General features: G+C 39.3%; 1 protein-coding gene across 1 annotated transcript; it reads left to right on the forward strand.

Moving 5' to 3' along the window:
* The first annotated feature begins 217 nt into the window (after positions 1-217).
* TMEM182 (transmembrane protein 182) lies at positions 218-27,597 on the forward strand. The gene is made up of 5 exons (XM_082246077.1): positions 218-459; positions 603-705; positions 11,309-11,407; positions 11,894-12,031; positions 26,771-27,597. The coding sequence occupies exons 1-5, from the start codon at positions 319-321 to the stop codon at positions 26,992-26,994; spliced, it is 705 nt and encodes a 234-aa protein (XP_082102203.1). The 5' UTR covers positions 218-318; the 3' UTR covers positions 26,995-27,597.
* Positions 27,598-27,901: the final 304 nt, after the last annotated feature.

Genomic DNA, 27,901 nt, shown 5'->3' on the forward strand with positions numbered 1-27,901 from the left:
GCCTGTATAACTTGTGAAAAGATTGGTTGACAAACATGACAAAGTGTTACATGCTGATAACAGATGATTTTTCAGGTTGTTTCTTCTACAATGCAACAGGCCCTCTCAATGAGTGAAGTGTATTCCTGACTCCACAAAAAGGTCAGTTATTTTTGCCTGGACACTCCCTAGCACAGCAACATAGCAGAGCTGCTTAATCAAAATCCTAAAATAGAAGCCCCTACCCATCTTTTAGTCTTCTTGTTTGCTGGCTGTAAACTGCTAGAGAACATATTCCTGGTCAGACGAGGAAAATCTGATTTGAAAATTTTCTGACTGATGATGAAGTTAAGCATTGGAATATTTTTTGGTGGTCTTTTTGGCGCTCTTGGAATTTTAGTCTTTTTGGTAGCGTTTGGATCAGACTACTGGCTTCTTGCCAAAGAAGTTGACAAATGCTCAGGAAATCAAGGGATTGAGGTTAGTGTTACTGTTTTGTTGTATGCCTGTTATTTTTCAGAAGTGGCTGCTCCTACTTATTATGTGTTTAAATGTAAAATATTTAGTACTGTATATGAATATACAACAAACCAGTTATATTTGATGCTGTACATTTTTTATAGGGGTCTGATCCAGCCCTTTTGCACCATGAGGGTTTCTTTTGGAGATGCTGGTTTACCATGGATGTAGGACCAGATAACAACAGCATGGCAGCTTTTTGGATCAGTAAGATACTATTTATTTTGTCTAACAATCTGTGTGTGCAAAAATGTTAAAATGTGTTTCCTCTTTATGTATTGTGATTATCCTGTATTTAAATATTTTCTATCTCATTACCATTTTAAGCTTTTCTGGTAAGTTCAGATGGGTCATTTTAGTATTGCTGTCTAAGTGCCAACATCGCAAAGTGGCAAAATGAGTACAGATTACGTATTTGAGATATAAGCTATAAAGTTTTTATCGGGGGGCTTTCTGTATCATAAATGATTTATAAATTGTTCGTTCCAAGGTTTTTGAAGAAATATAACCTTTAACCTCCCTGGCGGTATGATTGTTTCTGATTTTAGGTGTTGAAAGCGGTACCATTATTTTGCATGTAATTCTTAAGGATGAGCAGCCCAAACCAACTATTTACATTTTTTTTACTGTGCGTTATTCTTTATAACATCTCGGGTATGATAAAGTTTGAAACACAAAATCATAAATTATAATATAATAAATAACTATATATAAGTTAAAGTATATATATATATATATATATATATATATATATATATATATATGTGTATGTATGTGTGTGTGTGTGTGTGTATATATATATATATATATATATATATATATATATATATATATATATATATATATATATGTGTGTGTGTGTGTGTGTGTGTATATATATATATATATATATATATATATATATATATATATATATATTTTATATATATATATATATATATATATATATATACAGTAAAACTGCAGGAAAGGGCACTGGGGGGCAAACTAATGTCAATTTGTTTTATTTTGTAATGTAATCCAATAGGATTACAATATATCAGTGTGTTTGTGTGTTTTACTTTTCAAATTTGCAAATTTGCCACCGGTTCTACCCCCCTGCGAGCATTACGTTGCAGGAGACAGAGGCCAGGGCTCACAGCATCGGGCAAAAGATCCGGCCACCGTATGCAGCAGGGACACATTACCGCTAATGACACTAAAACATCACCCCGAGCCACACTCGGGAATACCGCTAAGGAGGTTAATATTTCTGCACTTAGAGGTTTTACAGTTTTGTACAATGTCGTTTGTTCAAGCTACCTATGACTTGAAACCAAGGGCAGGCTTCCATAATGCTGGAAGCTCATTTATCAATATTTTTTTAGTTCTACGGACTGCTGGGAAAGAGTGCAGATTTAGATCATAGAATGTCTATGGCTCTCTAGCATTAAATTACATTGGGTTCAGAAAAAAGGGTGGTTTCTTGTGCCAGACTCTATCATTGTGAATGCCAGAAAGTGATATTAAACTCAAAAACAAATATTTAGTATATTGCAGCTGACCAATCCTATTAGCTTTCTTTTTAGGCTACTTTTCCTTTCGTTTCACCTGGTTATCCAGCCAGCATCACATTTTTAGTCTTATAGTGTCTCCATTCTGAATGGAGGAGCAAGGGAGACACCTTTGGAAAAGTGGCTTTGTGAATCTGGGAAGAGTGTAGTGTTAGATGCACTAGCAGATTTCAATGAACTAAACTAACAAATAAAAGCTAATTTCCAGCTAACACTTTTTAAGCAGTTACAGAAACAATTTTTTTCCCTTTTTGGAATAAAGGGTTTACATCAAGGAATAAAAGCTGACCCTTGTAAGCACCCCTGTCAGTGTTAAATTATTTGTCTCAGCCCTCTAAAGCCCCTTTTAAACAGTCCATTTTTCAGACGGACCCTCTATGGAGCAGTGTGTGTTAACTGACATGTGTCCATTGACACCCGCCAAAATCCAATCCAGTCTGATCCTGTCCTCTCTAAACAGAGCGATGGGGATCCCTTCCCCATCCATGTGGCGGATTGGATCGGACAGCAGTCGGGTGTAAGGTCCTGTTCACACCTGAACGTTTTTCAGCCCGTAAAACGCTCATCTCTGAAGTTCAAAAACAAGCAAAATCGTATACATTCCAATGGCCCCTGTTTACATATGAGTGTTGTAGTGCCCGAGGCAAAACGCCTGCAGCTCAAAAAAGTACATGAGTTTTTTTTGGGCAGATTACAGGCGTTTTTGGTCAGATGTCAATACCTGTTTTCAATACACCTGCAAAAAACACCCGAAAAACGCCTGAAAATGATACGCTCAGGTGTGAATGAAGCCTAAATGTACAGGTGGTCTGTTTACATCTGACTGCCCATAGAGGAGAGCGGCCAGCGTCTGTGTCCGCTCTGCATAAGCGGAGCAGACATGGACCAGCCACCAGCCTGCTTAGCAGGGTTCAGCAGACAGATTCCCTGCTGTACAGGCGGACTCCAACAGAGCCCACCCCGTGTGGAAGGAGCCTAAATGCTAGTTTTCCTTGACAGCTTGGCCTGTTAAAGGAAACTGAAAAAATACAGACTTCTTACAGGACCACCGGCGGAAAATAAAGGAAAAAAAAGCCTAAAAAGAAGAAATGAAATGCAGCCAAAACATTTAAGAATTAGTAAGCTGCAATATTTTACATTTTTGTCCTCCAAAGTAAAAACTGTAGAGGTTCTTTAGAATATGTTAAAATAGACCCCTTACTTCTGAGCTCATAATGTTTCTTCAGAAAGCAGTCTCTTACTTGGTCGGTACCATGAACCACAATTTTAGAAATCAGAAGATTAAGTGTAAAATGTAACTACAATGCTACTTGATTGCTTATCTGTTTTTACTCAAAGACACCCCTTCATCTTTGTTTAATAGCACATCTTGTTCATATCATGTATCAGGCACAGTAGGTTCAATAAATTGCAGCTTTATATTTAGCATATTGATAGCCATCCACTTTTATGTTCTTTAAGGACAGCGATAAATATGCAAGCTACATATTTTTCCCTCGTTTTCTTGAAGCAGCACACTTACCGATATGCAGATGTTTAAAAAGCCAGTCTAGCCTTCATCCATGATGTCATTAATTGGTGTATTCATGAATGAATATGGATGTTTTTTCTAAAATACTTCTCTACCTTGTAAAAAAAAAAAAAAATAATGAGCGCCCTATTCTCGTACACAACAACTTCTGATCATTAATTTAGGAACAGTATTCTAAGACAAATTTCCAGTAAAAATGCAAACCCACTGTATATTATATAATAGGCATTCTAACATGTTGTTATGCACTATCCCCACTTACTGCAGAATCCCAGCAAAGAAATCAGACAAAAAGATCCAACCCACATAATGACAGTTTAGCCATTGGCAAGGATCTATTGCAGTGTTTTTTTCTCCCCATACACATAAGTGACAGTATTATTGTACTGCGATTGTTGGGTGCAAAAATGTATTAGTATTTAATATATGATCTTATGCAGAAGTTTGTGAAATTCCATGGAAATATCCTACTACATTATAATGCATCTCTTTTTTGCTGGAAAGGAAACTTTATAAATGGAAAGTACAGGGAGTGGACAGAATAACTGAAATACCACATGGAAAAGTCGTTTAAAGTTGAAATCTGGGCAGATAGCTAAATAGTCAGATAAAATAATGAATAGGCAGATCTGACAAAAAAATCTGTAAATTTGTTTAGCCTGCTTTGCAGTCAAAGAAACCTTGTCAGACTACACAGGCAGGCCGTTTTTTCCCAGCAGACTTCAGCAGCATGTGAAAGGACTCTCACTAGCCTGTGATTATACAATGAAGATTCAGAAGCACACTTATAAAGAGTAGTTCTCTGCTCTCCCCTCCTGTTTAGTGAGTCCCTTATTAATAGAAGCCAGGCTGAGCCATTACAGTTGGTAAAGGGAAAAAGCAAGTGCTCTAGGTAACTCTATCAAGGGTCTGATATCAATATATAATCAGCCAATGAGATGAAAACAAAAGCTGATAGAACAAACAAAAAGAAAGGGTTTGGATGATAGACAGAGAGGTACCATTGGCCAACCGGCATCACCACATCCCCAATATATTGCAAAAAACCATAAAGGCGTGTTCACTAAACTGACTAAGCAGTCAGTGAGCTACCCAAGTGTGGGACTTTAAAGGTGAATGGTGTTGGCACAGACAGATCAACAACCACTAGTATTAAAATCTTTAATTTCATTGCTCATTAAAAATCATACAAAACAGGTGCAACATGAAAATACAATACAACATCATAGACATCATATCTTGCGAATTCAGGAGGTATACAGAGTCAGAAAGGTCCTACATGTTTCGCCAACTCAATGGCTTCGTCAGGGACCACATGGCTTTTCACCTCTTATTATAATTCAACATGTAGATGTTGGAGACAAATTTTCAACTGAGTTGCATTGTTGGTCATGTATACCCAGGAGGTACTAGACCATCCTCGGGATCTCTGGGGGACACTAGGCAATGAATGCCTGAACAGGCTAGCCGATACTGGACCGGGCCAAGACAGAAACAGATGGCGAATGTATCCAATTCTGATTTTAGTCAGTAAAAATATATCTCGGCCTTTCAGGCTGAAGAGTCTGCTTGTGCATCCATCATGACTAAAATCAGAATTGGATACATTCGCCATCTGTTTCTGTCTTGGCCCGGTCCAGTATCGGCTAGCCTGTTCAGGCATTCATTGCCTAGTGTCCCCCAGAGATCCCGAGGATGGTCTAGTACCTCCTGGGTATACATGACCAACAATGCAACTGATGAATTATAATAAGAGGTGAAAAGCCATGTGGTCCCTGACGAAGCCATTGAGTTGGCGAAACATGTAGGACCTTTCTGACTCTGTATACCTCCTGAATTCGCAAGATATGATGTCTATGATGTTGTATTGTATTTTCATGTTGCACCTGTTTTGTATGATTTTTAATGAGCAATGAAATTAAAGATTTTAATACTAGTGGTTGTTGATCTGTCTGTGCCAACACCATTCACCTTTAAAGTCCCACACTTGGGTAGCTCACTGACTGCTTAGTCAGTTTAGTGAACACGCCTTTATGGTTTTTTGCAAAAGCTGATAGAAGTCATAAAGGTGGAACATAAAATCCATTAATATACATGAAAAAATTATTATACTTGAAAAAAGTATTATACCTGAAAAAATTAGGAGGTATTCAAGTCCATAATAATGAGCAAAAGTCCTAAGAAAAGCAGTCAGTGTGCTGATGGGGTAGATGTATAAGGACTGCAATAAGGGCTGGCTCCGAAACACAGGGAAGTCAGTTCTGTGGATAAGGGCAGAGAAAAAGACACACGGAGCGCCTCTAAGTGCAGTATTGGTTTATTAAAAGGAAGGCACACAATATTAGCAACTCACATTAGGTAGAGGGTCACAGGCTTAAAAATACTCCGGTGGTTCGTGGAAGTAGGCTGTGGGGTCCAAGTGTCCCGAGGAGAAAGATGGAGGAAGCCGAAAAGATGGGGCCGGGAGATGGAAAAGCCGGCTGGGCGTCTTCCGGGTTCAGCTGATGTCCGGGAACCAAGCTGGAATGCTGCGCATGCCGCGTGACGTCACCGGAGCTGGGAGATGACACGACGTGAAAAAAGAGCACTCATGCCCATTGTGAGCTTGGCACATGCTCTGAAATGCGTCATGTCATCTCCCAGCTCCGGTGACGTCACGCGGCATGCGCAGCATTCCAGCTTGGTGTACGCTGCATTCCAGCTTGGTTCCCGGACATCAGCTGAACCCGGAAGATGCCCAGCCGGCTTTTCCGTCTCCCGGCCCCATCTCTTCGGATTCCTCCATCTTTTTTCCTTGGGACACTTTGAACCCACAGCCTACTTCCACGGACCACCGGAGTATTTTTAAGCCTGTGACCCTCTACCTAATGTGAGTTGCTAATATTGTGTGCCTTCTTTTTAATAAACCAATACTGCACTTAGAGGCGCTCCGTGTGTGTTTTTATCTGAGCCATTACAGTTGGACTATGGTTGATCCCTCTCTTGTGTGCATAAATGGAAAAACATAATATCGGTAATTCCTTTAAGAAGGTCATTAATTATCCTTTCCAAAAAATAGAGGGCCTTCCATAGGAATTAATAGTAAAAGTGAAGGTCCAGCCAAAAAGTTTTCAGTAACAGCTGTGCAGCTACCTCTGGTCTGCCTGTTGTGGATCTGGCAGGATTATGGACAGGCAAGTATTTGGGGGGAGTGACTGGATGTAGACCTGGCCTTTTTTGGACACTTTTGTTTGCATGTAAAAATATATATTTTTTGCTAGAAAATTAGCTTGAACCCCCAAACATTATATCTATTTTTTTAAAGCAAAGACCCTATAGAATAAAATGGTGGGTTTTGCAATGTTTTATGTCACATGGTATTTGCACATCGGTTTTGCAAAAAAAAAAAACACAATACATAACAATAATACAATTTTTTGGTAAAATATAAATGATGTTACGCCTAGTAAAAGATATCAAACATGTGATGCTTTAAAATTGCACAGTTGTGGGCAATCAGCCAACCTTATACATACCCCCTGGAGTTGCCACAATCTCACCAGCTTTTGCAAACAAGTCTTTCAATTGCTCGTCCAGTGCACTGGGATCCTTAGAAAACCTCACCAGGCCTTAGCCATACTCAACATTGGAATAGATCTATACCCACCTGAGTTCCAATCCATGGTTACCCATATTCTGCTCGCTTCCCGTACCTTACTAGTGCTAAATCAGAAATCTAATTTAACCCCCAACCTCTCTGATGGGGTAAAAATGGTGGACCAGAATTATACCTTTGAACGCCTCTTAGCAATTAATGCAATGCAATACATCACCATTGCCAAATCATGGAGTATATGGAAAAGGAATAATGTGAAATTTTTCCACGTGGTTATGTAATGTAATTGCTTAAATGTAATTGTTTAATTAATCTCTTCTGTTTTTACTGTACTGTAATTTTCATGATCTTTTCTGTTATCTTTTTGTCCTTTGTACTGTGTACCTTGTTCTTTGAACTTTGTATTTTGCTTTCTTTATTTGGCAAAATTGTTTTCCCTTCTATACAATTCTTTTGATAAATCAATAAAAATTATTGATAAAAAAAAAAAAACTGTGCACGCCCGTGCAACAGCGACAAACGAGGTACATTTTAATTTCCATAGGTGACGCTTTAAAAGCCTTTACATGTTACCACTTTAAATTTAAGCAGGAGGTCTGGTGCTAGAATTACTGCTCATGATCTGACATTCATGGTGATACCTCACATGGGGCGATCGATAAATGTGTGCATGAGGGACCGACACGTGCGTTAGCATTTGCGTGCGAGCACAAGGGGACGGGGCACTTTAAATTTTTTTCCATTACTTATTTATATTCTTTAAAGTCTTTCAGTGTTTTCGAATGCTTTTGATTTTTTAAAATGGCGCCGTTGACATCCGGGTAAACCGGTTAGGTCATTGTTTCAGGGTTACCATAGCTGAGAGCTGATCAAAGCTGATCCAGGCTTTGTTCGGCTATCCGATCAGCCGGTGGGACATGAGAGCCCGAAAAAGTCGTGGAAGGCAGTGGGAGGTCACTAGGATTGCTCTTACAAGAGAGCCAACAGCTGGCTCTAAAAATCGGTACCTGGATGATCTGCAGGCATCATCTCGGTTAAAGCTAAACTCCAGAATTGTAAAAAAAGAAACAAAAACAAAAAAAACTTTGCTGTAGGGTCCTCTACCACAGAGTTTAAAATGCTCATTATTTCTAGGGATATCGGAAGATGCTTCATTGCATCCTTTTCTTTTTCACGTATTGGGCTGTGGGTGGTCCCTCAGCATGTGCATAAAGGAGGTGAGCATGCAACTGAGTTTGGAAGCGTCTTGAGGCAGCACAAACACATGGATTGAGGAAATCTGCAGGGTCCAGTAAGGGGGCCCCTTCTGTAAAAAATATTTTTTGCAGCCCAGATTTCAGGTTTAAGGAAAGGTATGCATATTAGGATAGTTATGAATCAAAAGTGATAATCTGATATCACAGCCAGTGTGGCAAATAGGACAGCTTTAAGGGAATTCCTCACTAGCAAATTATTTTTTACACACAGAGCAGTTTACTCATTAAAGTGATTGTAAAGTCTTGTTTTTTTAAAAAACAACAAACATGTTATATTTACCTCCTCTGTGCAGTTGGTTTTGCACAGAGCAGCCTGGATCCTCCTCTTCTCAGGTCCCTCATTCCTGCTCTTGGCCCCTCCCTCTTATAGAGTGCCCCCACAGTGAGCAGCTTGCTATGGGGGCACCCGAGTCGAGCTGCAGCCCCATGTTTCCATTCAGACACAGAACTGCCGTTCGGCCAACCCCCCCCTCTCTCTCCTGTTTGGCTAACTCATTTTGATTGACAGCCGTGGGAGCCAATGGCACCGTGGCTGTGTCTCAGCCAATCAAGAGGGAGAGTCCGGGACGGTCGAGGGACTCCTGGACATCGCTGGACAGAGATGGGGATCAGGAAAGTATTAGGGGGTGTTGGGGAGGCTGCTACACAGAGAAGGCTTTTTATCTTAATGCGTAGAATGCATTAAGATAAAAAAAAAACCTTCTGCCTTTACACCACCTTTAAGTCTGTCAGAGTTCACAATAAGCATTTGATCTAAAGTTCTCTCTGGATTTGGCCCTGTTGAAAATGTGTATGCAATGTCCAGGCACAGAGCAGTGTCGTGTTCTCTCAATCCAAGAAGTTTCTGTGCAAATTTCCATGAACATATCAGTACTTAAAATAGAAGGCATCAAAACTGATGACTTTTTTTTAGTTATGATCATTCAGTAAGGGCAGCATGAATTCCTACAGTAAGGCTCAATTCAAACTGCTGCCACTTGGGATCCGACTTGTGAGACCCCAAGTCACGTGACATGTGAAACCCCATTTTAGTCAATAAGAGCTGTCTTAATTAGCACTACTAAAGTCGCTCCGACTTTAGAAAAGGTTCCTGTACTACTTCAAGGCAACCTCTATTCGACTTGTGCCCATAGGCCCATAGACTTTAATGAAAGTTGCCTCCAAGTCGGATCCTTATCTTTATTGATGTGATTTGGATCCGACATTACAGGAAAATTACCCAGGCATTCCCTGAAGTTGCATCAAAGTGACTTCAAGTCGCACTCAAGTCGCCTGGCAAAGTCGCACTGTAAGTCCCGTGACTTTTAGGTTGTGGCAGTGTGAACTGAGCCTTAAAGTGAAGTATCTCACTCTGCTTTAAAACACAGACAGATTCACTTTAAGGCCTCATGCATCTGTTTAGCCCCTCTGAATGCCTTTTCTCCTGGCAGGAGAAAAGCTGCTTAAAATACGCTCCTAAAGTTGCATATTGCACACGCGTTGAGATGCGTTGAAGCATTTCTGGCAGGATCCAAAGGCATTTTTATGTACTTGCAGCATTTGTAAAGAGACTTAACATTGGAAAATGTGCGTTGGATATAGGTACTAAAATGTTTTTTCCCCCAAATTTAAGAATAGTCTAAATGATTTTACATTTTAATTGTCAAGTATTAATTTAAAAGCTCATGTAAACTTGGTGTGCTTAATTATTTTTTTTCCATTTTCCTGATATTAAAGCGGTATTAAACCCAAAACCAAAAATGTAATATATTGCAGCTTACCACTTATTTGGTGTAGTGGCTGCATTCACTTGCTTTTTTTTTCTTTTAGCTTTTTCCCCTCTGTTTTCCCCTGGTGATCTGACCAGTAACACACCTCCTGTAAAAGGCCTTATGCACACAAGACGTTTTAAATACCGCTTTTAAAGGCATTTAAACGCCCTAAAGGCCCCTCAATTTTACCTATTAGGGTTGATTTACTAAAGCCAAATAGACTGTGCACGCTGCAAGTGCAGTTGCTCCAGAGCTAAGTAAATGAGGTAAATCTTCAATCTGCAAAAAATACCCAATCACACGCAGGAAAAAAATACAGTGTTTTTGCTTGCTCATGATTGGATGATGGAAGTCAGCAGAGCAACTGCTCATTTACCAAGCTATACACACATAGACATTTACAGGTATTTAGAGGCAGGGGCATTTAAAGACAGAAAAAAAAACTCAGGGCCAGCATTTGGGAAATGCTTTGTAGGTCATGGAGGATAACTGGGCAGGGCTGATAGCACTGCTTGAGATTTCAAAGCAGCAGAGGCAGAGTGCACTAGAAGTGACAAGTTCATTGGAGTTCTGGCAGGATCCACAGGCCTTTTTATGTATTTGCAGCATTTGTAAAGATGAGAAATGTGCATGCATTGGATAAAGGTACTAAAATGTTTTTGCAGCCATTACATTTAAGAAATGGTAAGCTGCAATATAATTAAATATTTGCTTTTGAGTGTAATACCACTTTAATGTGGCACACCAGCAATTTTGGATCCCACCACCTGGGACCACACACACAATCTTTGGACTTTCTTCTGCAGTCTTCTAGCCTGTCCAGTGATGCCAACAGTACTTCTTATTTTTCTTGGTGGCAGAAGGGGGGGGGGGGACTTCTTGGACTAAGCAATGCTCATGTAACCCTCGGGTAGGGTGACAGTGACAGGCTGAGATCACAAAGCAATGCCAATGTTCTCTCTGAGGAGGAGGAGGAGGAATCTGGGCACGGTGCTGAAACACAATGAGGGTAAGTATAGCTTGATAACAATATTTATTTATTATAAGAACAGGAAGAAAAAAAATTTAAAGTAGCAATTTTATTTTCATTACAAAAATATTTTGTTTCTTTATTATTTATATAGCCAATCAAGCCCCAACAAAGAACTGCACTCATGCTTACCTGTCTCCATTTCCAAGGAGTAGAGATAACAGTAATTCTACAATGTACCACTCGGCAGTAGGTATGTATTGCTTTTACAAGCTTATATTTGATTTTCAATAATAGCTGTTGTTTGTCTATTACAATGCTGATATTATAGTGAAAGTGTATGCTGTGTATCCTGTGACCATAGATCTCCTCTAACAGTACCCACGCTATTTGTAATTCATAGCAGAAAAACCATTTAGGAGAATGTTGTTCAAAGTGATTATCCTAAACTTATAATAATTACATTGAACAGAAAAGCTCAATATTTAACCTGTAGAAATATCAGAAGGAGGCGTGGAATAAAAGTAGTCTTAAAAGCGTCATATGCTCCCGATTGCTCAGGATGGATTAAATATTTGCTTAGCGACATATGAAAGAATTGTTGAAATAAGAACATTTTTGAAGCATACTGGTTATGGCTTTGTGCGTGGAATACTAATGATTGCAATGTTATATGGTTACAGATGTTTCCCTGTATTTATATAATTAACTAAAACCTTGTGTTTCTCTTTTGTTTTAGTATATCGTGGATTTTGGAATATATTTATGCTCCTTGGCATAGTGACTGTTGTCGCAGGAGGTTTCTTTATCATATGTGCTGCTCCTTTCACAAACCACAGGCTCTATAAAGCCGGAGGGGGTCTTTTTATCACTTCTGGTAAGAAAGGGGGGGGGGGGGGCAGGGGGTTATATGTTTGCACATCAGTTTTTTTTTATGTTCAACCAGCAGGTTGGACAAAAAAAAAAACCCAAATCGATTCCCCTATCTATACACCCAATGTGGATAAGGGAATTCTCCCTGATAAGCGAATGTATTCTGAGAGCGGAAAGACTTCCCTGCTGTCAGAATACACTGATCAGCCCTACCAGCTATAGCAGGCAGCGCTGATTGATCAGGGAAAATCCGACAGGGTGGTTGTACAGAAGTCGATTGGTAGATTGACATTTGCACAACCTCCCGGCCCATACATGATACAGAATTTGGCTGGTCTCTGCTGAACCTAGCATGTATGGCTGGCTTTATATTATAATTTAAGGCAAAAGGTTTTTTAGTTTTAAATGAGGAGAGATTATAATACCTGTCAGTTTTTTTTTTTATTGCTGTCTGTAACCCTGTTAGGAGTATTAATTCTCCCTATTTGTCCTGGTGTCTGTTGGCATAAAAAGTGAAAGTGAAAGACAAAGTTTTACTAAGCTTACAAGATACTCTTATATACATTGTTATATTATACACCATGTTCCTCGTGTATATAGAAGCATGATTTTGCAACTCAGGCTTTCAGTACAGCGGTATAACTGATAGGGGACATGTGTGACATATCATACATTCATTCAGAGGCACTGCGTGCTTCCCTTTGGCAATGTATTGCACAATTTCTGAGCTGCATGAAATGTTTTCTGAAGCAGGCGACCTGTAGGTATCTAATAGGGGAATCGAAGCGTGACCACTCTACACGTAGCTCACTTATTTCTTATTCTTGCATTGGGTGCAGAAAGCTGCCCCACTGTGATATGCAGTTTTTTGAAGGGCAAGTAGATGAGCAAAAATTGCAGCACAGTTGCTGTAATTCCTACACTTTGCATAACATAAAAACTCTTTCTCTGATTTTGATTAAAAAGGTTGTGGTAAACAGTCCCAGAGAGTCCAAGGTTAAAAGGTAGCCTGTAAAGGGCAGATAGTTCCATGCTGAGGAGGAGAATTGACTCCTCTGTGTATTAAAAGAATGGGGAGTGTATGTGCAAGAGGAGGGGCTTTTTTCAGCCTAAATACGTTTCCTGGGTTTGTAGGATACTTGTGTTATCAATCTGCAGTTGTGCTGGACATACCCTCTATGAGGATAAAACTTGACTTTGTTGGTAAATAATAGTGGGTGCAACCATCTAGGAAGCAATGTCTGGTGGTAGGTGCTCATTATTCAAAATCCCAGAAGTTCATACTGCAGCAGTCTCTGAAAATTGATTTTGCTTTTTTTTCTTTTGTATGGAACTAATGTGCCACACCTGCTAGCAATGAGTTTTGCTTGTGGTTGTGGCATGGCCCCATTGACTTGAATCAGCAAATTTGACAGGCAGGGCAGCCTCTCAGCTCAACAATTTGTGTTATATTTGTCGTCAGTGCAATGCAAAGTAATGTGGCATGTGTACAGCCCCCTCCAGCTGTATATTACATTTTAGGTGGGCGGTCAATGATGGTAAAACTATGGCTCAACTGCCTGTTTTTTGCTGCCCCTTGGCCACCTGTGTGCAATAGGCCTAAGAAGTTTTCCTGATTCAGCTAATTAGATTAAGATAACACAACTATTGTTTGTCTATAAGCCCTCCTTAACCCCAGCACACTTCACCTTGCCACATCTTTTTCACGGAGAGCAGATCAGCTGGGTTGGATTTTTTTAGGTCTCCACTGTTCCCCGTTCTCTAAGGCAGGGGTCTCCAAAGTTTACTGTCCTTTAGGCTTTATGGGCGCCAGCCTATAGCCACTGGGAGTAAAAATGCCCTGGGCGTCAGTGGAAGTAAACAATTCCCCATCATTGGTTTTAATAGGAGGAATTGTGATCCATTTTATCAGTAGGAGAAATAGTACCCCATCATTGGTGTCAGTAGGAGGAATAGTTCTCCATCACTGGTGTCAGTGTGAGGAATAGTGCCCCAACATTGGTGTTAGTGGATGGAATAGTGCCCCATCATTGGTGTCAGTTGATAGCACAGTGTCCCATTACTGGTTTCAATGGATGGAATGGTGCCCCGTCATTGATGTCAGTGGATTAATTGGTACCCCATTATTGATGTCAGTGGGTGGATCAGTGCCATGCCCCATCATTGATCGGTGCTCTATCATTGATGTCAATGGATGAAATGGTGCCCCAAGGGCCAGATAAAGGCAAGCAAAGGGCCACAGTTTGGAGATGACTGCTTTAAGGAAAGAGAAATCTGCAGAATGGTGCCCCGTCATTGATGTCAGTGGATTAATTGGTACCCCATTATTGATGTCAGTGGGTGGATCAGTGCCATGCCCCATCATTGATCGGTGCTCTATCATTGATGTCAATGGATGAAATGGTGCCCCAAGGGCCAGATAAAGGCAAGCAAAGGGCCACAGTTTGGAGATGACTGCTTTAAGGAAAGAGAAATCTGCAGAAAGTTTTCCCACTATAGGCACAAATTTGAATGTTTGTTTTGTGTGAAAAATTGTTCCAGCAGCCAGTTCATGTAGAAGCTTGTAGACAGACCCAATATACTGTGGTTAATTTTACTAAAATTGTGCAGTTCAAAATCTGGTACAACTTTGTGTAGAAACCAATCAGTGTCCAGGCTTTTTTGTCAAAGCTTTATTGAACAAGCTGAAGTTAGAAACTGATTGGCCACCATGCACAGCTGCACCAGGTTTTGCACAATCTGGTTTTAGTAAACCGACCTTGGGCATTATGAATGATTAGAGATTTTTCATATAAACATGTAACGTCCTTCCAAAGCTATCATATAGGAGGACACTACAGATAGTCTTTTCTTGTTGTCTCTTTTCCATAATGTTTGAGATCCAATGTTCTCCAACACATAATATGTTAATATGAAAAGAACTCAAGTTTGGTTAAACTATTGGAACTAATACTTACATAACAATAAATGTTTTTTGTGCAAGGCAGTTTACGTATTAGGTTTATTGGCTCTTTATTTGATTGGGAAGAGGTCTGTTTGTTTTGGTTTGCCCTTGACACTGCACAGTTCTGTACACAACTAAACACAAGTGAGAGCAGCGTTATGTTGTATACATCTTTAGGGGGGAAAAATCTGAAATGTTGCCAAATTGTCTATTACTTTGCATTTCCCCCTTTCCATAGCAACTTTAATTACTTACTGAAGTGAAATGTTAACATGTGTAAAGCACTCAGCCAACAACCTTATACACATTACTTCAACCTTGCTTTATAAACATAAACCAGAGCCTATTGAGTGGCAGCTGTATAACTTCAATTGGCAGAGACTAAAGTTTTCTATTGTGCCTAGCCCACTTTTCTGCAGGAAGCAGGGTGTAAGCAATCTATTTTCTGGCCAAAAATTGAAATAGCAAATAAATGAGGTATACTGGATGGAAGAGAAATAACAAAAGGTGAGAGGGGAAAATGAACAAAATAGGAGAAGCTGAAAAGCATAGTTCTTTCTTATACAATGAGGGACACTGGAAGGCCTAAACCTTCAGGGTAGAAGGAGAGAGGAGCAGCACCAATCTAGGTGTAGCACTAAGATTGCCTCTACTCCTCTCTCCTTCTCTCCCACTACTAACAGAGTCTCCTCTGCTCTCAAGCAGGCTTCCTTACAGGTGTATGACAAAGGAATCCCTTTTCTCCTGTGGGTACAACCCAGGACATATGGACCATTAACACCCAATAAGGACGTGTCCCCATCCTTTATTTTCTGGCTCATTTGTTCATTACCAATTGTGTAACCCATGCCATATCCCCAGCCAGGGGTGCTCTCGCTCCAGCAACTAGTTCCTAACACTTAAATTATCCTTTTCTCTTTTGTCCACTAACCAGAAGATATGAGCACTGGTAACAAAAAAACTGCCAGCACAGGATAAAGCTTCCCACAACCAGTTGTGCAGTCTTTTTTTTTTTTTGCTAGTATCCTCAGGAGAGTGGAAATGTTTTCTTCAACTCTGCTGTTCTCTGTTTAGAAGATTTTTCTACTATCAACTACAGCTACTGCTGGTAGATTAATGCCAGATACTGAAAATGCTGGAAGCCTCTGCAATCAGTCAAAGACTGTCCCAGTTTTATTCAGGTGTTCTCCCTGTGACAGTCTTTGGTTTTTGGAAGTTTATCCAGCCATCTACACCTACTGGTAGATTCGGGCCAGTTATGGAAATCCTGGACAGTTGTCCAGTTAATTAAAAGGTGTAGGTTCCCAGTTCATTATCTATACTAGTTTGGCCACACGAGGGAGAGCACCTCTTTACTTTATTCTTTTGCTTGGTTTATACAAGAGGAATTGTTAATGTTTTAATTTCTCCATCACCTCCTTCTCCCTAGCTATTGATGATGCAGCTCCAAATCAGGATGGAGCACATATGAACAACTATCACAGTTTATCTGGGCTTTATAGAGCAAAACATCCCATGCTTTTGCAGGCCAAAGTCAGAGTAACAGACCACAGTCAGATTGTATTTGTAGGGGTGGATTTAAAGCCTTCTCTGACTAATTACATAAGCTGATGCAGTTTCCTATGTGAGGTTGATCCCAAGCAACACCTACCACCTACCCCGATGCAGATGTTGACTCTACAGTCCTGAGGTATTTTTTAGAACTGTCTGGAGCCCTATTGTAAGCCTGCTGATTGTCTTTGGTATTGCGGTACATGTGGGCAGTTGGGGGATTAATTTGGGTCTTAACCCTTAGCTTTGTTTTGGTCTTCACTTCTACCTCTAGCAAGCTGATGTGGGATCACTCTGTGTATACAAGGAAACTGCAGGACTTAGTCTCACTTGGCTCTTGTCTCAAAGGGCTCCTTTGGTCTGGTTCAGCTAACTCCTGGGGACCCCCTCTGACCCATGGGTAACTAACCTCCATTTTCCCCTTTTTTTATAAATCTGGCACAGCCACACTGGGCTCCTCTGGTTCAGTTATGATCCCTCCACAAATCTGTATTAGATGTGGATTCTGCTGTATTTCTACTGAAGGAAGAATCATTCTGACAAATTTCAACCTGTGACTATTATTTCCAAATCAAAGAGTTTTTTTTTATTCTCATTGTGGCATTCATCACTAGGCTTGGATTAGTGGAATTGGTAACCTTTGGTATGTGTTCTAATATTGGCCTTGGTTATTCTACCTCTAAGCTTATAACAAGCTTATAACAAAGTGTTTTCTTTCTTCTGTGACTTCATTACAAAACTTGGAAATGTCACAGCCTGCTTGTGGCTGTACCTTGTAAAACAGGACTAACTAATGAAATCTCTACACTATTGGGATTTATCCCTTGCGTATGGTACAAATGACTGCAATTTGTATTCTCAACTGTGATAGTCTGCTAAAAGCTTTCCAGTTTTGCGTTTGCATGGTTCTCTTGTTTGTACTCATGCATGGACACCTTGGTTAAGGTGCTTAACTTGAATTCTTGTATAAAAAGCATTTGTTCTACATGGCCTTCAAGGAATGTCTCTTTGGATTTGACTATGGATACTATTTATCAAGAAGTCTACCAGGAGCAAGAGCACCTACCTTCTTAGGGTAACAAGCTTAAAGAATATTCAAAGTATATGTGGGGGTGAAAGGAAAAAGTTTTAGCAGCACCACATCCCTTGAGTATTCTAGTACAAAATGGGTATTAGATAAGAGGGAGATTTCAAAGATGCTACACCAATTAGCCAAACATAACAGTAAAAATGTAGTAATATTTATTACAAATCCATTTTAAAAATCCATAGAAAATTTCACAAAAATGTTTTTGTTAATATCCTCTATAATTATTGTGAGGGTATTGACAGGGTCCTCTTTGCATTTTCTTCCACATGTTTCACCGCATGGCTTCTTCAGGAAATGTGCATACAGGATACTAACAAGGATACAATTATAGAGGATGTTAACAAAAACTCAAGGGGTTCATATACTTTTTTTGGAGAGATGATCATTGTTGGGTTTAGTGATTTGCTTCAGTACTTCTATGGCGCATACACCTGCTTCTTTGCTGATTTGCTAACACAGTAACACTAGTTACTGCTAGCAATTTTTTGAAAGTTATATAAAAATAATAAAGGGTACTTTTCCAAATTTTTATTACCAGTCTGTATGTCATGCCACCGATGTAGCCTAAAATGTGGGAGAATAGGCAGCGTAAAGGCTGCCTTGTAATAAGAGATTCCAGTGCCACAGCTGATGCCTTTCCTAAAGAATGAAAAGCAATAAAGCAAAAAGCTACCCTGACCATTGACATGTTCTAGAGATCATTTAGATGCTGAAAAGAAGTGGAATTGGTAAAGCGGTGGTAGTAAAATACCACTGAATCATGTTTTTGCAATTTTGTTCTTTGTATGTTGCTGGTCAGTGTGTAATTAATTTGACAACCTGACAGATATTTTAGCCTAGTATGTTTACAATACCCAAACTTGCAGGATATTATCATTTTCTATTTGAACTTGAGAGAGGTATGACTGCATACAGTATATCAATAATTCCATAAAGGAAGTATATTTTGGGTGCTACTTTCTAAACATTTTTTTAGAAGAATTCCAGGTATGGCATTTTATACAAAGTAACATAGGTCCAGCTTAGACCAATGTATCTATGCATATACCATGCCTGTGGGTCCCCTCTAGATGCTGGAAATCACTGTAGTAGACATTGCTACTGCACTGATTTCCACCAGCTTTCAGGTCCCATGTTGAATGGTTTCCCTGCTGCATTCTGAACATAAGAGATCAGTCACTCAACAGGGGCACCATTCAGAGAATGCTTTGCGTTTTGTTAATGAATGCAAAGCATTCTTTGATTAAACGTGGTGGGGAGTGTGATGCCCTGTACTTTCGGATTAACTAGCCTATGTGTTTCATTTACATTGTTGGTGAACTTCATCAGGGCAGTTGTTAAAAACTCCCAAACATAAAAATGAGTTGCATCCTTCCATAGAACCCCTTTAGAAAACATCAGTTAAAATTAATAATAGAATTAACATCCCTAAAGCAGTAGTAAAGTAAAAAATCTGATTTACTATAAAAAGTCTTACCTGTAGGCACCTTTGAAACAGCTTAAACTTGCACTGTTTAGCTAATACTAGCATTGGATTAAGCACTAATTACACTGCAACTCCAGATAGCACTGCAATGGTGACTCCTGTATGCATGCCAGGGAGTGACTTCATCCCAGTCCAGCCATTCAAATGACCAGAGTGCGTAAACCCTGAAGGAAGACTGGGTGAAGATGGATACACTTACAGCAGTGACAGCACACTGGTGGTGAACTCTGTTTGCAACCTATTTTCCTTAGAGTTTTGCTGAACAACACCCCTATTGAGGAGGTTTTTACTAAGAAGTGGGCTGTTCCCATTGTGGACTCAACCATTTCTTGTCTTAGCAAAACATTTACCATTTCTGTTGAGGGCTTTCCAGGGTTTAAATATAACAATTATAATAATAATGATTTCGAGTTCATTTTTCTTGTATATATTATTTAAAATTTTTTGCAAATTGCCCTTTTTCTCCTTTTCTGTTTATGCTGATATAAACTTATTTTTGTTTTGTATGTTTAATGTGAGCTGAATGTTTGTCAAATTTGAATAAAACAAACATTTTCAGTGTTTAAGCATTAAGTTGTTTAGACACTGGAAACCCTTTTTAAGGCACTGTTCTCCTCAATAGGCCCTGACTTGAAACCCTGTCATTGCTGTAATGTCCATTTGCCAAACCTCTGGAGTATGGATATGATTAAAGCACCTGAGATGATCCTAGCTAATCGTTACGGTTTTAGAAGAATTGGCGCTCAAACCTGTCACTCTGCATTACTGTGTTGATGGACTTGTGGATATACTTTGCATATGTACAGGACTCTAAAAGCTTAAATATTGGTCCGCAAAAAGTGCTTACTGTGGAGAATGCCTCTGTGGTGTCTCTCTGGACAATTTTATCAAAGCTATACTCCTTTGCCTCAAAAAAAGAAAGCTAAGCATGAGCAAAGCCTTTTACTTTTGAAGATAGGAATTCCCCTAATTTCTCCCAGACTTCTAAGTCCAAGTCCATCACAAACCTTGGACTCCAAAATCTTCAAAGCTTGCAACCAAATGTTCCTTGCCATATGGGGAAACTTGTTGATTAAGCCCTTTAGAGCAGGAAGTGGGCAGGCAGGCAAGACTATAGCTTGAGAATCCTCTTTTTATTATATTAAAGCTGTTTTTTCTACTTGAAAAGTGGCACAGCTGAGTGGGGAAGGTTGTGCACCTGATTGGAGCTGAAGATACATGGGAAAGGGCAGGTTTGAAGTGGCATAGCTACTATTGATTCCACAGATTCTAGCTTGGGCAGAACTTCACAATCTCGCCATGCACAATCCAGGCATAGCCATTTGACAAGAAGGGTTCCTCAGTTGAAAATGTCCTGATTCAGAGGAATAGTCTCTTTACCCAAATGGGTTTCTAGGCCTCCATAGCCAATGGGAAATACTTGACGTAGACCTCCTGGCTTCTTAAGTCAACAACACACCAGGCAGGTTTGTCTCCAAGTCCAGGGATCCTCTAACCATAGCAGTAAATTCTATAGAGAACTCAGTGGAATCAGTTCCACCTGATCTACACTTTTCCTCCTCTAAAGCTCCTCCCTCATCTTTTCGACAGAATCAAAACAGAGGGCATTCTGGTTATTCTCATCGCACTGAACTGACCAAAGTGGATGTGGTGCTTAGACCTCATCAAGCTCCTGACAGGCTCTCTATGGGCTCTTATAGCACTTCCAGATTGTCTGGATCTTCTGTGCCAAGGACTGTTTTTTCCACCCTGCACCACAGTTGCTGACTTTATTGGCATGGCTGTTGAAGCCCAGGTCCTGAGAGATAAAGGTCTCTCTGAAACGGTTAGTCCTATCCTCCTAAAGGTAAGGAAATCCACTTTTATGCAAGCACTTGTAAAAAATATTTAGCATAGTTTCCATCACAGCAAATATTCAGTGGTACATATCCTTACCTTTGACCTTGAACACCAATAAATTACAGACCTTGGCTCCAGTGACTCTCTTTCAAAGACCGCTTGCTTCTCATTCCTTGGTAAAGGTCTTTGTACAGGTTATTGCTCATATATAGCTCCACCTTTACACCCACCTGGGACTTCATTGGACCTCATTGGTTCTGTTGGCCCTTCAAAAACCACTCTTTGATCAGGGATATTCCTCTCTCCATACTCAATCACAAGGTTGTCTTCCCTATTGCCATTACCCTTGTGAGGTGAGTTTCTGAGTTGGCAGCCTTCTTTTTTTGACAATTATTTATTATTCTACAAAGAGACAAGGATGTCTAAAGGTCTAATGTCTCTTTTCTCCCAAAGGTAGTTCCTTCCTTTCACCTTAACCAGGACATTATACTTTCATCTTATTGTTCTGCTGGAAAATATAATTAAACCTACGTAGAAAGACAATTTTATTTAGATTAATGCAGCCCCGCTGGTAATAGAGGAAGTGAATGAGAGTTTCAGCTTTAATTGTTGTAGAATGGGACAGAGGTTTAGGTCAGTAGTGTGCAAGTTAAGTGGGGAAAAAAGTGATTTATTCCAGTTTAGGCCTGTTGTACATGATACTTCTGTTTGAGCATCTACTTTTTCAGACTTTTTTTGTATGTATTTGCGCTTATTTAGGGCTCTTTCACACGGGCGGTCCGATCAGATCCGCCTGTCAGTTTTTTAGGCGGATCTGATCGGATCCTCCATGCAGCTCTATGGGGCAGCGGGTGTCAGCGGAGGTGACCTCCGCTGACACTCGCTGCCATCCGCATCCGATCCTGTGCTGAAATCTGGACGGATGGAAACCCTATTTTTCCATCCGTTCAGTAATCGGAGCGGAGATGATCTGATGAGAGCGGACAAGCGGTCCGCTCTCCTCCGATCCCCCATAGAGGGCAGCGGGTGCTGAGACACCTCCCTCTCCGCTCTGCAAGCGGAGACGGAGCTGTCATCCGCCCGGCTCAGCGGGGATCGCGGATCGATCCCCGCTGAGCAACACGGATCCGCCTGCGGAGGCGGACCGTGTGAAAGAAGCCTAACTCGCATTTTCGTGCACATGTGCGGAAACTTTTTCTAACGTTCTTGTTCTGCACATTATGTAAATGGACATTTGCGCACATTTGTGCGCATTTATGCGTATTTGCACATATGAGGAGTAAATTACTACCCAAAAAGGCAGATTTATTTATTTTTTTACTGAAGAATGCACACTGCTTGTTTATGCGCCTGTGTGCATAAGCACATTACAAGTAATGGGCTGTATTTTAGCTCAGTAAAAAAAAAAAAAAAAAAGAAGCTGTACTGAGCTTTTTCAAGCTGCAGTGTGCAAGAGGCCTTATGGATATGCAGGAGAACACCCCAAATGTTTTGAATAATGAGTGGGGAGCTGGTAAGGTCTGTAAAGGGTCATTAGGATGTAGCAGTCTTTTTGACAACCCCTTGTGGTTTTTTCTGCTTCTATATGTTACAGTACATATGTGCTTCAATTAGGAGATTTAGAGAGAATAGAAGCCAGAGGCAGACAAGAAAATACCATTTTCAAAGGAAGCTCAGTTGAGGCAACAATATCATTCCTTTAATATAAAAACACTTTATAATAAAAGTGGAGTTCCGGCCTCAAAATCCACTTTGGTCCATCCGCTTGCTCAGTGTCACCTAAAAAAGAAATGCATAGTCACTATTTTTTTTTCAATTACTTACCTTGATATTGAAGAAAATATACTTACCTTTCTTCCACTTCCTCCCTCTGCGGCCGCGGACCGCACCGTCACTTCCTGCTTGCATTGATTCCTGGGAGCTGAACGTCATCGCTCCCAGGAATCAATGTGTCTGCACCTTCCCCGCTCATCAGTTCTGGTGCAGGCGCATCATTCCCTGCTAAACAGCTTCTGGGCATGCCCAGAAGCTGTGCAGAGATGACACGCATACCCCGGAAGTGAAGAGCGGGGCCGGTGCAGGGCATTGTGGGACCGAAGAGGACACGGAAGAGGACGCCGAAGAGGACGCGCTGGCTTCAGCTGCCCACACCTGAGATGGCAGCGCTGGACAAGACATTTTCAAGGTAAGTATTTCTTCTAAAAGGTAAGTGCAACCTGGGACAGTTCAGAGGCTATCCATTATGAAAATGTACTAGCCCTGAATGTCCCGGGGGTATTTTTATTGAAATACAAGTTAAAAACAAGTCCCCGAATTTGCTGGTGTATCAGTATATATGTTGAAAATATTGAAATGCTTCACAACAACTATATTTGAAAAATCTTCAACAATGTTTTGGGAACACAGCCCTATCTCCTGGACCTCTTTGGACTTCTTACTACAAAGCCACAGAATGTACTATCTAGGGATTGGGCAATTTGGATTGACATGACAAGTGTAAAATAAAGTGATTTTATTTGATGGGAATGCTATGTCCACCTCAGTTATGTTCTCTTCCATCTGCATTTTCAAAAATAATTACGAGTACTTGCAATGAAACTAGGCCCCATAAATTTTCTGGCCATGCATGCTGCAATAATGATTTTGCTTGTCTTATATAATTTCTGACATTGCTGTGTTTTTTTTTTCAGCATCAGCAATATTGGCTTTGAATAATACAAAACTGTTCTGTAGTTTCTTATTGTAGGTGTAAACTGAACATTATTAAATTTGTAGAATATTTCTGTAAGTTAGCAATGCCACTATGCATATTAGCTGCTCATAAAATAAAAATACCTTTAAAATAAACAGAGTAGAAAGTGACACGTTGATTTTAAAACTGAAGACTTAAAGTTCACACTCATTACTTTATTAAAGTCTTTAACATTTCATGAAAGATCATTAATGAATTATCTGTTTACATCTTAGGTCTTTTTAATCAAATGTCAACATCTTTTTGGGGTCTTGGCTCATTAGACATGTTTCCACTAGCTCTGGCATGACAGGAAGAAAACCTTTTGCAGTTCACTGTGAAAAATAAAGAAAAAGAAAACCACTAATTCATATGAAAAGAAATTTGCTTAAAAGCCATTCTAATTAAAGATTTCATCCCATCCAAAATCTTGCACTTCCTCTGTAATGCATGTTCAAAAACAACAGTTGATTGCTTTCTTCTAAATATCAGTTTTAATTAATAGTGATGGTATTAAACTTCAAAATATTGTATCAAAGAGTTGTTGAGTGATATATTCATATTAGTGTAATTCATACAACACAGATTTGATTAAACATGCATTTTGTCAGCTGGAAAAAATTTGAAATCATGTATTCTTTTTAGCATTGCCAGTATTTTATTACAGCTTAACTTCCCTTTTTTTTTTGTATATGTTATTTTTCTATCTAGAACTTTAAAAAAGTGCTTGTGAACCTCAAAATGTAAAAAGTTTTTTTAGAACGAGAGGAAGCAGAATCTGAAGTCATAAATTGCAATTAAGCTTGGTAAATGTACTGCATGGCCACATCCTTCAGTCACTAGCTGTAAGAACAAGAGCCACATTTCTCTGTATAAAACATGTAGTTGCAATTACATACTATTGGGCTAGGGTCTACTACTAAAAGAGACCAGGCTATGTACTTCTAAGTTGTATCGGTTTTAGTTGCCGTGCTTGCTTTTTTTAAATCAAATGATCATTGGCGCCCTCAGCATAATTTGTATAGCCCTTTTCTTGTTTTTTTTTTTAATGTAAATTTGGCCCCTATATATAATATTACTAAGGATGACCAAAAGAAGGAGGGGTTAGTTGATGACTTACATATATGTCATTGGTGTAATTGTGTGACAGCCTTAGCTTTTAAGCAATAAATCATCATATAGGCAGACTTGACCCAGTCCCTAACCATATGTGCAAATAAGGCATAAATTATTTGAGAAAATCAATTTTTTTCTTACAATTGCCACTTAAGCAGGAGCATGGGGATTGTTCAACATACTGCAAAAAAGGTAGTCCAGAGCTTGATGATATTTTTCTGAAATTGCTACTTGTATGGCTAATTAATAAAAAACATCGAACCACACTAATCTCTAATGTCCACCTTAACCAAATCAATAAACAAAGACAAGACTGGCAACATTTTTGAGTTAAAGTATCTGTATAATATACAGTGTTCATATTCAATTTTTTCTATGCACAAGGTACAAATGCATTTTGTTAAATATTTATACAAGCATATTAGTACTGGCTATCCACCCATAAGTCGGTGTAGTAAAATATTACAAGCTGAATTATTTTTAGTTGGTCACTGAACAGACACATGCAGAGAGGAATGTGTAAAGGAAAACTTTGGCTCTAGCTCTTTAGCTGGCTGAGATAGTTGGATAGTAAAATACTTGGATAAGTTACTACTGACTAATTGTACGCTTAGATTTTTCAGTTTCTACAGCCTTTTAGTTTCAGACCTAATCCGTTTGTGGGAGTTTTTACAAAATATTAATGTTTAAAGAGTTTTCTGACTTTAAATAATAACATATTTCATCCCGATATTGGAAGGTTAGTTCATTAAAGTAGAACTATAGGCAAAACTTTGTGTTAAATTTTAAATAGAGCAAGGGAGGGTTATAACCTCTGTCAGTTTTTATTTCTCGCAATCTGTGTCCAGGTGCAGAGATTCCCCCTCACTTCCTGTCCCATAACCAAACAGGAGGTGAGATAAAATCACTGCAAATTAAGGGAATTTCTTGGAGACCCCCAGGTCACCAGAACTAGTGTCCCCATTGGAAGATTTCCCTTCTATTTCTTTTCTAGGGACAACCCAAAATTTTAGATTTTCTTTTACTTTCATTTTCAATGATAATGTTAAACCGGACAAATAAAGAGGATGATTCTCGGGGAGGCACAGACAGCAAAAAAAAAACAAAAAAAAAAAACTATCAGGGTATATTTTAAGTGTTTTTGTAGCCATCTTATACATCAGCCATGACAAAAGTGAAACTCCAAAGCTTTAAAAAACTTTACACGTTATCATGTTTTAAGTCAAATTGCAGCTAACAAATATCAAATATCAAATCAATTTTCACTGAGGTTGTTTTTTCATTGCTTTTTGTATGCCTACTGGGTGGTCTTCCTTCACTACTTGTACCAGAGATCCATTGTTGTTGAATAGGAAGAGAGAGGCTACAGTTAGGTGAAAACAAACCATCCACAGTTGCCACTTGCACAGGTGGTCTAAGGGGAGATTTTCACTCTCTTCATTTGTTATGTTATCTATCAATGATGCCACATCTCCTCATTTCTGTTAGTTAGAAAACATTTGCCTAACAAAGACACAGACAGCACTAAAATATTGGCAGAAGTTTACATTTTTTCCCCAGGATGCATAGCAACTGATATCATACTAGTTGTAATGCTTTCAAATAAACTATTGTATGTCCTTACCTGTGAAATAAAAAAAAAAAAAATTTTTTCCCTGTTCTAAAACCTTGATATGCACAAATGTAATCATATTATTTTCCCTCTCCTACTGCACACCAAGATTTTCCAATGAAAGATAGTTACTGTTCAGACACTTATTCCTACATCATGTGACATTGATAAACAGAAAAAGAAAGTATATGGCCAATTCAATAAAGTAGGCTGTTTTTTACAGACTTTTTAATAATAAAACACAGCAGGGTAAACACTGTTTGAAATAGATCCTCTTTTTAATGAGTACTTGAAATGTACATATTTATTATGGGTGGGGTTGTGATGATTATGTATTGGTATTTATAATAACTGAGAATGTATCATTTTTTCAGGTATATTTTTCACCTTTGTTGTTATCATGCACGTCATCTGGGTACAGAGTGTATCAGATGTGAAGGGTTACCAGGATCTGAGACAAGAGGATTGTCCAGGCTACACAGTGGATATTCGTTATGGGTGGTCGTTTATGTTAGCTCCATTCGGAATCTTTTTCTCACTTTTGGCAGGAATGCTCTTCCTCTTAGTAGGACATACCATTTTCATACACATAAAATAACATTAATGAAATCAGCTTAAAGGCTTCATCCTGAAAATGTTTCATAATGTCTTGTATGATAATGGACACAGCAGTTAGTGTGTTACTACTTTACTTCCTTATGAGTTGTACTTTATTTCTGGATTGACAATGTTTTATTTCTGTATCCAAGCTGCAGCATGTCATATAAATAACTTTGTTTATTATGTTACTGTAAGACCAAATGGTAGAGAAGTTAGCAATCAGAAGCTGTATTATATCTGTTATATTTTCTGTAATTTCTGAAATGTGTTTAATAGATTATTGAGTAAAGACTGAGGGTGTAATTTCATCTGCTTATGTGCTGCTTGTTCTCATCCTAAGGATCACATAAACATACTTCTTAGTGCCTAAAATAGAGTACAGTTGTTCATTTGGTTTCAGTGCCAGCAAGCGTGATTCACATGTACAGTATAGAGTTTCTCTGCCAGAAGGTTAGAAGCATTTTCGTTTTTTGTGCACGCTAAGTGATATTTAGAAATATTAATGAAAAAACAGTATTTCTTTTTTGATCATTGAGGGACACAGTAGATATTTTACATTTTGGGTTTGCTGCCACTTACAGGAATACCAGACACTGGAAAACAAAAACTGAAGGCCAGCTTAGGATAACCCCTTCTACTACCAGCATACCTCAGTTGTTGCTCGTGGCCTAGGAGGATGGATGTCTTTTCTTCAGCTCTGCTGTGTAAAAGATTAACCTATATTTGTTAACATTATTTTTCTTTAATGCCCACACGCTGCACATATGCGTCGCTGGGCGGCCAATGTTTAAGTGCTGAAAAAACTCTAGCTGCACACTCTCATCACAAATACCAAGCTGTCAAAGACAGTTCTCAGGCTGGGGTAAAGATCGGTAGCTGACGGAACCAACTTCTGATCATGTGAC

The sequence above is a fragment of the Pelophylax lessonae genome (assembly GCF_965119305.1).
Source record: "Pelophylax lessonae genome assembly, chromosome: 2".
NCBI lineage: Eukaryota > Metazoa > Chordata > Amphibia > Anura > Ranidae > Pelophylax > Pelophylax lessonae.